At 34.5% G+C, this 13,085-nt stretch overlaps 1 protein-coding gene across 1 annotated transcript; it reads left to right on the plus strand.

Annotated features, from left to right (window-relative positions):
• Positions 1-1,070: 1,070 nt before the first annotated feature.
• On the plus strand, positions 1,071-2,675 carry LOC126890937 (matrix metalloproteinase-18-like). The gene has a single exon (XM_050660106.1). It carries the CDS (start codon positions 1,071-1,073, stop codon positions 2,673-2,675), a length of 1,605 nt encoding a protein of 534 aa, XP_050516063.1.
• Positions 2,676-13,085: the final 10,410 nt, after the last annotated feature.

Below are 13,085 nucleotides of genomic sequence, written 5' to 3' on the forward strand. Positions count from 1 at the left end.
AGAAGCAGACCAGAGCATGATGTCCCATAAAGTGATGCTGTTGAAGAGTTTACAATTTCGCGAATACTATATAAACCTTTCAACTTTCATTAAGAAAAATTTGTATGTCAAAGACTCTTTGTATGGACCAGTTGAAGCCTTTAACGCATATTGCGCTATTTGTCCAGATACTTTGTTAAGTTTAGCTTTAAGAGAATATGTATTTTATTATAAAATTAGACTTGTAAATGATTTAACAGATTGTATGTAAAAAATAAATGGTATTATTAAATATGTTGTCTTTTATTTTTATTAAATACAACCAAAACCTGGAAAAACATAATTTTTGCGGTTAACGAATACTGATAACAGTTTATAATACTAATATCTGTGGTTACATGTTATCATCTGACTACATCCGGTGCTGGTAACAAACACTTTGTTTAAACATATTTTTATTTAAAATATTTATATAAAAATAATTCCAAGTCTTTGATTATTAGTTTTGTACAAATATGATATATTTTTTTAAAACATTCATTTTATGTTGGTGACGTTCGGCCTAGGATATACGAAGAAGCATTTACAGTTCAACCAAGTTATCCCTTAGGCCGTTATGGCAATGTACCATGTATCTTTGGAATGGATAATCAGAAATCAATGTGTGACCCATCAAATTAAAGGATTTTGAATGATGAATTACGTTGTGGTGTCTGCTTTAACACCATGTCATGTATAACGCCCTTTTGACACATTATCGTTTATTATTAGCATTGTAAGGTGACTCTCATCGTATGGCACCTCAAATTACAGGATTTTGAATGACAAATTACGTTGTGATGTTTGTTTTAACAACATGTCACGTATAACGCCTCTTTGACCCTCTATCTTATATTATTCGCATTATATGTCAAATCTTATCATGTAGCACCTCACATTACAGGATTTTGAATGGCAAATTACGTTATGATGTCTGTTTTAACAGCATGTTATGTATAAGGTCTCTTTGGCACTCTATCATATGTTTTATGGGATTATATATAAATTGATGCTTACACAAATATAGGTTAGTCTATTTTTGTATGTAAACAATGATGGAGGTGTTTTTCATGTGTATGCTACTCCTGCGTTTTATAGCAGCAACCGACGCCTTTTCCGAAGACGATGCTATGAGGTTTTTTCATCAGTATGGGTATATAGAAAATGGTTCTCTAGCAGATTTCAATACAACGCTCCTACATTTCCAAGAACGATATAATTTATATGTTGATGGTACATTAAACGATGAAACCATAGCATTAATGCAAAAACCTCGATGCCAAACTGGTGAAAACGATTACTCTCTTACTGGAAAATGGTATAAACATAATCTACGATGGTATTTTCCTCAGGCTGATCGAGCGCACCATATAATTCAAATAGTTGAACGAGCCTTTAAAATGTGGGAAGATGTTTCAAATTTGCATTTTAGCAGAGTAACTCTTCCTGTTCCGACACCAGATATCACTATAACAGCCGTTAAAGGAAAGCATTATTTTCGCTCCAACTGTATGGGTAACCGAGAGTGTGGACAGCAGTTTGATGGTCGTGGTGGAAAATTAGCACATGCATATTTTCCCCTCATTAATGATACTTGCGTAGAAATACATATAGACTTGGATGAAAAATGGAGTTATAATGTGAACGATACAGATTATGATTCTGCCAATCTCTTTATGGTTATTCTTCACGAAATTGGTCACAGTTTAGGTTTATCGCATAGTAACGATAAGAATGCTGTAATGTATCCCTGGTATTCACATAAATTACTCACTATTACTCAGGATGATATTAACGGTATGGAGGCTTTATACGGACGCAAAAGTACATATATTACTACGCAGCAAACTAGTGCATCAACCCAGGCAACACCGAGAAAAAGTACATCTTATATTCCTACACAGGCTAGTACATCAACTCGATCGCATAAATCGAGGGTGCATACTACAAGACCCCGTCCTATACCAACCGAGATTATACCTCACCAAACAACGAAAACTGCACCGCCTTTTTGTGCTATTGAATATCCTAATATTCTCTTTCTGGCATATGATCCTCAGTTTAAGAACCATCATATGTATATAATACATGATGGATTTGTATGGAAGAATGATCTAAATGGTCACATGGTACCGAATAATCCCGACCATTTGAGTACTTATTTACCTAAACAAATAAGAAATATTTCGTATGTGTTTCAGAATACGGCTGGTAACTTAATTGTTACATCAAATAATACTATGTACTCAGTATCATTTCCCAGCATAACTATTTCAAGAGATATACCTCTGTTTATATTACCACCCCATGCCGAGATAAACGTTGTATTTCAGACTCATACAGGAAAGACGTATATATGGTATGACAATACAGCATTCATTGAATATGACGACATAATAGACCTAGTCATTAGCAGAGGACTTATAAAGGACATATTCCCTGGAGTACCGACCACCGTTAAATCGGTATTTAAATATATAGATGGACATTTATACTTTCTAGATGGCAGCACGTATTACAAATATAATGAATTTACAAAGAAGATCATCGAAATTGGCAGATTTAATTGGAACTTATTCGGAATTCCTTGTCCAGATGACAGCCTGATTACACAGTTGAAATATTTACTGAATAAAGTTGGCTCTTTTTATACATAACTTTGTAATATATAACATGAAATAAAAACTTATGGAGATGTAGAATTGTCCAAACTAAATGAAATACTTGAAACCAAGTTGTTGTATGCCGCTGATTACATATATGTCCGAGGAGAACAAAAGGCCGAATTTTTAAGCAAGAAATGCCACATTTTTGGAGTTTTTCCCCTTCTTATTGATGTTTGCAAGTTTGATGGTACGCCTCTTGCTACTGGAAACGTTGGTCCTGCTACAAACCCCTGCCACGCTGTTGGTCTATTTTCATGCACCGAAAGAAATGTGGATCGTCTACGACACTGGTTTTCTTCTACTGTAATACCGTTGTAATTTTTTTCTATGTATTAATAAATATGTTGGAGATTATGTTGGTTTTTTTATTTAAACACCTTATTTATTGATCAAGTCTTATATTACATGAAGATTGAAATTTTCTTTTTACAATTTCAAAAATAAAATAAATACAGATGCTAATATTACACAAGACATTGTCTATTTCACTTTTCATATTCTCGCTGTTGGTGGCTCCCATGGTGTAGGCTGAATACGTCTTAACGGATATGTAGCTTGTGGTAGTTTTCTAAAGGCGTAAAGACCTTGCTGCTGCTGCTCTTCAGACCTCCACGTTTGCCCCTCAATATGCAGACTATTGAATTGGCTATTAATTTGTTTTAAATCCTCATATGATTTAATATCTTTATTTAACAGGCTGAGTTTACTTTGAAACTCCATTACCCTATGTATGTACTCGATGGGATTCATACTAGTACTGATCATGTTCTGCGTGAAATGTCTCAATAAATTCCAACTTTGGAGCACATCTCCTGCGTCGAACGTCGTTCACGTTACGTTATTCACGGTAAAATGTCACGTTAAAGAGGTACACTGTTAGGATGGTTTAAAGATAAATAGTCTATGCCATTAGGGAATAGAGTGTAGCAGAGACCATTAGAGGCCATTAGAAACCATCAGGTCACGTTATTTACGTCGCGTGATTCACGTGACGTTATGCACATCACGTTCTGTTAGGCACTGTCACGTTCTGTTAGGCACTATACGGAAAAGAAGAAGAAGAATTGGCAATTAATGTTGAACGTTGACAGAAGAAGAATTGACAGTTGCCATCTGTGTCGCCACCGCTTTCATTTGATATCCCATACGTCAAAATCGGATCATTAGCAAAGAAGATATGTTGTAATGCCGTTTTGGGCAATGTCAATGATTTGTTTTTTAAAGGATTCCGCAGCTCGTTACCCCCACGCAACACGAACGTGATCACATGTTTACATTCTCACGGTTACGTTGTTCATTTCAGAGATAAGATTTCCATGTTTTGCAAAAACAAGACCTTGTGGTTTTAAAAATATGCGATACCATTTACACAAATAACAACTGTGGTTACATGTTATCATCCGACTCCATCCGGCCTTTTAGCATTGTGGTTTGTCATATCTTTAACGGATTCCTGTTGTTGCAAAAATAACGTCTGCACTCTTTCCTTATCAACCATCCACATCCGGAATGTTGATAAACAACTTAAAATATTTTTGTAAATATTTCAAATTATTCGATTTTTCATAATTTGTACAAATATTATATTTTCAGCCCTATATATGATAATCGTATAGCATTTCGCATTTTTATACATGTTCAGAATGGCCCATTGTCATGTACTTCACCCCAGAATGGTCCATTGTCATGCTCTTCATCCCAGAATGGCCCATTGTCACCCCCCCCCAGAATGGTCCATTGTCATGCTCTTCATCCCAGAATGGTCCATTGTCATGATGATGATGATGATGATTATATTGCATTTTTATACATGTTAAGCATGGTCCATTGTTACCCCCCCCCCCCCTAGAATGGTTCATTGTCATGATGATGATTATATTGCATTTTTATATATGTTAAGCATGGCCCATTGTTACCCCCCCCCCTAGAATGATCCATTGTCATAATGATGATAATGATTATATTGCATACGGTGAGCGGGAATCGGCATACCGATTCTGGCTCACTTTTTTCCCACGGTGAGCGGGAATCGGCATACCGATTCTGGCTCACTTTTCCCACGGTGAGCGGGAATCGGCATACCGATTCTGGCTCACTTTTCCCACGGTGAGCGGGAATCGGCATACCGATTCTGGCTCACTTTTTCCCACGGTGAGCGGGAACCGGCATACCGATTCTGGCTCACTTTTTCCCACGGTGAGCGGGAACCGGCATACCGATTCTGGCTCACTTTTTTCCCACGGTGAGCGGGAACCGGCATACCGATTCTGGCTCACTTTTTCCCACGGTGAGCGGGAACCGGCATACCGATTCTGGCTCACTTTTTTCCCACGGTGAGCGGGAACCGGCCTTACTTATCTACTTAGAAGTTACATCAGAAGAACTAAAGCAACTAAATAAGGACTCAGAGAAAAGTATATTAGTGATGACGAGAGCACAAACGAAAAAGCAGGAGGAAATCACCGATTCGAAGAACGAATGGACTGATCAACCAGACGTAGTCGAATTGTTGAAATTCCCGAAAAGTGCGGTAGAGGTAAAACTGATAGACAAGGACGATTGCAAAACAATGAAGCTAGATTCGGCTGAAGAAAATACAAATAGTAGTATATTGTACAATGAAGAAGACGATATTATTTATCTGATTCGAGATTTTCGATCAACGTCTGCACTACGAGCGTCGTTGAGAAACTCGACATATCAAGAACCTCGATCAACGTCTGCGCTACGAGCATCGTTGAGAGCCTTGATTCAAATGTGCGCACAAAAGAATATAAAGGAACTAGTACTAGTAAAGAATAATAAGAATCAGCCAATTATTGAAGAGATAAGAAAGGATCCTAAAATATTTAAAGAAAGAGATATCAAAATATGTATAGTACAAGACAAACAGAATATAGCAGATGAAAAATTAAGAAGAATTATAATTAATGATTTTCACATGTTACCAACAGGAGGGCATGCCGGAATAAATAGAATGTACAAAAATATAAGGAAATATTATTTTTGGAATAGTTTACGAAAAGATATCGAGGAATTTGTGAAGAGATGCGACGATTGTCAAAGACATAAGCATTCTATCATAACCAAACAACCTCTAACTATCACATCGACTGCCACCTGCGCATTCGACACAATATTTATAGATCTAGTAGGACCATTTGAGATGGATGACAGTGGGAATAGATATATATTGACACTGCAATGTGAGCTAAGTAAATACATAGAAGGATATGTAATAAAGAACAAAGAAGCCGAAACAGTAGCCAAGGCATTGGTAGAAAATTTTATTCTGAGGTATGGAGTACCCAGAAAAATAGTCACAGACCAAGGCTCAGAGTTTATGGCAAGAACATTTAAGGAAACATGCTCATTATTGCAAATAGAGAAACTAAACTCAACAGCATATCACCACGAAACAATAGGAGCTTTAGAAAATACTCACAAACATTTAAATGCGTACCTTAGGATACAACTATCAAAATTCCCTACAAATTGGAGTACATGGGTGCAATATTTCTGTTTTTCGTATAACATTTCAGTACACTCAGCAACGGGTTATACTCCGTTCGAATTAGTGTTCGGAAAAATATGTAGACTGCCGACAAATGTTCAAAACGAAATAGAACCCCTGTATAATTTTGACGACTATCCCATGGAACTGAAATACAGACTACAAGTAGCCGCAAAGGAGGCCAGAGAAACACTAACACATACAAAACACAGCAAAAAAAAAATATATGATGCCAAAACGAGTAAAATAACTTATAAACCAGGAGATAAGGTATTAATAAAAAAGGAGCCAAACACAAAACTTAACTGTTTGTTTTCGGGTCCATATACCGTAATTAAAGATGAAACGCCTAACGTAATTATTGAGAAAAAGGGTAAACAAGTAGTCATACATAAGAATAACGTTAAGCTGTATAATATATAAAAAGAATAAGTACTGAAAAGTGTTATAGTGTAAAAGTGTAATAATAGTCCACCATAAGACTTTTACTAGTACTTAAGGTTCAGTGTAAATATTTATATATCTCATTTTTTTTCTTTTCTCATTTTCTTTAATATGTTTGTTTAATTTTCTTATAAAGGAGAGACGTCAGTCAGCATAAATAATATAAAATAGAGATGAAAGGAAATTGTTACTGAAATTCCCTTTCATCTTTTCCCCGCCCAGAGAGATGTGATGGTACACGACAACCCTCACGGAATTTTCCTAATTTATTTGTTATAAGAATAAGGTCAATATTATAGTTGCAATTTGTATAATTTATTACGATAGTAGCAAAGTTCAAAGTATTCAACTCATTCGCAAGACTGCAAACACAGCACACGTCATTATTGAAATACGTATAGCATAACCATATATGGTAATACATATGGGCATTGTTTTTAATATAATAAGATATAAGTGGGAAGGTCGAGTACCTGAGACATTCATTGTTGTATCAGTGTGTTCGCTGAACTCTGCTGGCGCGTGGTCAGGGGATATAGTTACCGAGATATGGGTCACCTTGACCTATCCTAACTATAATGTCGGTCGACGTAGTTGTAACTGTACCTTTAACCTTGTAAGAATAAAGATATGTAAAAAGTTTAAGTTTGTTTGTTCGGGAGTGTCTTCGTCCAGCAACCCCCAACATCACAATAGCAATTCTGCTTACCGCATTTGAAAGTTCAAGTAAAATTCTATCGGTTTTGATTATTTTCATTGCTAGAAATTAATTTTTTTATTGTTAAACAAAGCTATCAACACATAGTAATTGAATGATATTTTCAATGCATTTCTAATTTGAAATCGAACGAGTAGGCGCGCATACAGAATGTCTACGTACATTACGTCCATTAAAACGCATGCATTGGGCCCGGGAAACGCTATGTGTTTATACCTTTATTTAACAAATAAAAACTTATTTTTTAGCAATGCAAACAATCGAAACCGATAGAATTTGACTTGAACTTTCAAATGCGGTAAGCAGAATTGCTATTTTATTTTTCAATCAAAAGTTATTCGGGTTCAAAAATTGCAATTTTTCGATTTTTTGAAAGTTCAACCCCGTTTATGCCGAAAACTATGCATCCTACCAAAAAACTTGTAAAATAATTTTTTGCTTAGAATGACCCAAAGAATACAAAAACATGTTTTGTTTCGCGAAAAATCGCTGCTATGTAATTCCTCAAGTTCTTTGTTTATAACAATCTTATCGACATCCGGATCAACTGTTACCCAAAAAATTCGTATTCTACGGGTCAAAATACATAAAAAAAACTTGGGTAAGTCCATCTGAATTAAGGAGGCCGTTGTAACCCCCCTGGCGACAGGACTAGAGCTAATAATCATCCAATAAAAGCAATTTTGATCATCATTTTTGATATTTATGTACCAAATTATGCACAGTTTTTTAGACGTTGTCAACACTGCATAAATATTTCGGCAAATAATGGTGTAATTTTAGAAATACATTTGAAACTAGCCAATATGAAGGAGATTGGTTGGTAGCGTTTTTTGAAAGCATAATACCTATGAGTTACTTATTGCATTTATAAATTAACTCGATGATGGGTAATTAAAAATTGGGTAATATGTATTGAAAATGTGACAGTATACCTACAGCAAAAGACACGATATCTTAAAATTTTTGAAATAATAAATACGAATACTAATATCCTATTTCAAGCTGGATGAGAAGCTAGAAGATAGAAGATAGAACTAGAAATTTTAATTCATGTTTAGACTAAATAGTCAAGATTTTTGAATTTGGTGCGCCTCTTGTATGGCTTTTCCAATACTTGAATTTTGTATCTTGTACATACCGTATTATTTTCTTCCATAGACAAATGTATCATAATATGAAAGTTCTAATCTGATTCTGATATCTGTATCTTTGATATTTTTTAGTGATTTTGTTTATGTTATATCAGTAGTTTTAATTGTTCTAAATGCTTACTTTCTTTTGGTTTGATGAATTTTTCCATAAATGAATTAGAAACCTGTTTAAAATGCAATTAAAATACTGTACCTGGAACAGACAATATTCATTATAGAATGATTAAGAAAATTTCCGATTGTAGTAATGGCGTTAGTGCAAATAAAGAATTATATCGACACACACCTCAAGTTTCCAGATGGTTGGTAAGAATATATTTAGTTCGAATTATTTTAAAACCGTCCAAAGATCCTTCAAAACCAGAATCATACCAGGGTAAATTCTTAGAGTCATGCGTACTAAAAACATTCGAAAGAATGATTAAGTCATAATTAAGAATGTCATTATTTTCTACCTACGTATCGTGTATTTTTCGTGTTTTTTTTTTGTATCTTTCGTAAAACAATAAGGAGCGCAAGAAGACGAAAATAGTTAAGGAGCAAGATACATTCACCGTGTTAAATCTGTATATATTTAAAACTATATTAGTTTACGAAGCAGAATCCTTATGCAATTTATTATTTTTATTGTGAATAAGCCACAATTTTACTTTAAAATGAGTTTATTTTGACCTATCGATTTCCCTTTCGGAGATCATTCTCATAATACAAATGTATTTTATTTTTTTGATTGGATCAATAGAAGTTCGATTTTTGCTTATTATTAACTTGTGTATACCCATAATAAGTAATTTCCTCAATCGGATTACTCTAATTATACTAAAAGACTTTTGCTTTGAACATTTGCGACCTATTTCTATTAGATACCTTTCTTCTAGATATATTTTTTGTCTTTGTCATTTATATTGCACTCAGTCGAAGTTCTTTTTCATATCGATGAATTAAATTTGTTTTATGTATGGGCTTTTATTTGACATCACATTTAGAACTTACTTTATAACAAAAATATGTATTCTCCAACTGACTAGAACTCTAAATCTGGTTTGAAAATAATATGAGAAATATTGGTGGTTTGGACTTAGCGAAAGAATTTATCTGATATGTATTGTAGGTATTAGCGATATAATGATAGATTTAGCAATTTGTGGTTTGCATATATTTCTGCTCCATTTTGATACACATTTTGCACCTAGGGAGAGATAATGTAAATATTAAGAGTTGCATGTTAAAAATAAGAGGTTTACTAGTATGGACATAATGACAGAACGCCTGTGTATAATAGTATACAAAAGAGTTAAATGTTTCTCTGTAGAAACGAAAATACTAAAGCCCTTTTGACATGCTGATGTATTTGATTTTTATGTCATTGTATTTTATTGGTTAAATTGGATTTGATACTCTGACATTTTGGATCTAGGGAGAGATAATGTAAATATTGAGAGTTGCATGTTAAAAATAAGAGGTTTACTAGTTTAAACATAATGAAAGAACGCCTGTGTATAATAGTATACGAAAGAGTTGGATGTTTCTCTGTAGAAACGAAAATACTAAAGCCCTTTTAACATGCTGATGTATTTGATTTTTATGTCATTGTATTTTATTGGTTAAATTTGATTTGAGACACTGACATTTTGGATCTAGGGAGAGATAATGTAAATATTGAGAGTTGCATGTTAAAAATAAGAGGTTTACTAGTTTGGACATAATGAAAGAACGCCTGTGTATAATAATATACGAAAGATTTGGGTGTTTCTCAGTAGAGACGAAAATGTATTTGATTTTCATGTCGTATATAGTTTGGACATAATGAAAGAACGCCTGTGTATAATAATATACGAAAGATTTGGGTGTTTCTCAGTAGAGACGAAAATGTATTTGATTTTCATGTCGTATTTTATTCGTTGGACGTCACGATTGGGCTAATAAGACCGAAAATATAACTAATATCCTTTTGGCTGTATTGTGAAAATACGTAGCTAAAGCCTTTTTGACATACTGATGTATTTGATTTTTATGCCACTGTATTCTATTGGTTGAGGCACTGTAAGTTACGATTGGATCGAAAATACGTATCTAAGGATCTTTTGACATGATGTATTTTATTTTTCTGTCACTGTACTCTATTGGTTAAATCATTTGAGAATTCGTATGTCACTATTGGACCAATAGGACCGAAGATACGTAACTAAGGTCCTTTTAACATGATGCTGTATTTGATTTTTCTGGATTGGACCAATAGGATCGAAGATACAGAACTAAGACATTTTTAACATTCTGTTGTATTTGATTTTTCTGTGTCTGTTGGTAAAATCATTTGTATCTAATGCCTTTGTGGCATGATGTTATGTTTAATTTTTCTATATTATTCAATTTGTTAAATCACATGATACCTCGCATATCTCTCAGAGAGGGATGGATTGGACATATCAAAAGAATGCTTCTATTATATATTATACGTTATGAGAGGCTTTAGTTACGTATTTTCAGAATACAGCCAAAAGGACATTAGTTATATCTTCGGTTTTATTGGTCCAATCGTGACGTAAAAGTGGGGCCTCCACCACAAAACGAGACAAAAATGAGCAGAATGGACCTTAATTTTTTTTTTTAAATTTCCCCAGCATCTGGGGAAAAATTGATTTTCTATCTAACTCTAATACACAGGCTCTTATGGGAGGCGCTGTTGCCAGATGTTGCGAAATGCCCAGTTTGTCAGTAGATCTACGGAATTTTTTTTGTGCGTCCATACTGGTGGACACTACATACCTACAACTTTTATTGTCTATGTCTCTCTACGTTAAGCCATTTAGGCATACCTACAACCTTTATTGTCCATGTCTCTCCTTACGTCTATGCCTCTCTACGTTAAGCCGTTTAGTCACTGTAATGCTACCACCACTTAAACATGCTACAATATGTTACGGTCGTAGATAAAATATAGTATGCAACTCGTAAAGCTTAGATTTCTGTACGTGACTGGTGTAAATAACATATTATGTTATGGTCGTACATAAAATATAGTATGCAGATCGTAACGGTTAGTTTATGGATTAAATAACATATTCGATACTCCCCACACCTTTAACGTACCACAATATTTAATCAGACCAATGCTAACGAGATGTATAGCGCCAACTATCGGATAATAGCTGAATTATGGTAGATTTCTTCGACGTAATATCTGTGTCAAGGCAAATTGGATAAAAAATGTCGAATTTGATTAAAAATGGACTAAAAATGGCGAATTGGAATAAAAATAACGATTTGGTCACGCCAACTAGCGGATAACAGCTGAACTATGGTAGATTTCTTCGATGTAATGTCAAGGCAAATTGGATTAAAAATGGTGAATTTGAATAAAAATGGCGAATTGGAATAAAAATGCCGAATATGTTGCGGTCGTATATAAAATATAGTATGCAACTCGTAAAGCTTAGATTTCTGCACGTGACGGGTTTAAATAACATATTATGTTATGGTCGTAGATAAAGTATAGTATGCAGCTCATAATGATTAGTTTATGGTTTTAATAACATATTCGATGCTCCCCATACCTTTAACGTATCACAATTTCCAATCAGATCAATGCTAACGGGATGTTACCATCGCTTAAACATAAATTATGTTACGGTCGTAGATAAAATATAGTATGCAACACGTAGAGCTTAGATTTCTGCACGTGACTGGCTTAAATAACATATTATGTAAAAGAAGAAGAATAGACAGTTGACAAAAAGAAGAAGAGCGTGGCGACTAGCACAGAAAGGAAAATTGTTTTATTTTTAATTTATTTACTATTTTAATTTAAAAATAGCGCCAACTAGCGGATAATAGCTAAACTATGGTAGATTTCTTCGACGTAATGACTGTGTCAAGGCAAATTGGAATAAAAATGACGAATTGGAATAAAAATGGTGAATGGGAATAAAAATGGCGGATTGGAATAAAAATGGCGAATTGGTGTCATCTAGCGGAAAATAACTATGGTAGATTCCATTATGGAAGATTCCTTGTGACGTCAGCATCTATCTCACTCTTACTCATTGGAAAGGTACTTCTCTCTCTAACACATTGATTTCCCTATCTCTGTAGTCGTAGTAACTTTGGTTATCTACTGACATACATAACAGATCTGTTTGAGGATAATAGACAAGAACCGGAAGAAATCGACAGCGAAACGGGACCAGAGATCATAATGGAGGAAATCGAACAAGCAATACGAAACGCAAAAAACGGAAAAACTGTAGGTCCAGACGAAATACCTGCGGAATTACTGAAATGTCTAGGCGATGAATCTCTACCGGTACTACTGGATCTGTTTAATGAAGTATGTAAAACCGGAAAAATCCCTCAGAAATGGTTGGTGTCCACCTTTGTAACAATACCAAAAACAAATACGCCAAAGATTGTTCGGATTGTTGTTATAGGACAATATCACTAATAAGCCATACCCTCAAAATATTTCTAAAGGTGATTCATGGAAGATTATACAGAAAGCTAGAATATGATATGGATGATACCCAATTTGGGTTCCGCAAAGGACTTGGAACAAGAGAGGCATTGTTTGCGTT

Source organism: Diabrotica virgifera, chromosome 9 (genome assembly GCF_917563875.1).
Source record: "Diabrotica virgifera virgifera chromosome 9, PGI_DIABVI_V3a".
Classification (NCBI taxonomy): domain Eukaryota; kingdom Metazoa; phylum Arthropoda; class Insecta; order Coleoptera; family Chrysomelidae; genus Diabrotica; species Diabrotica virgifera.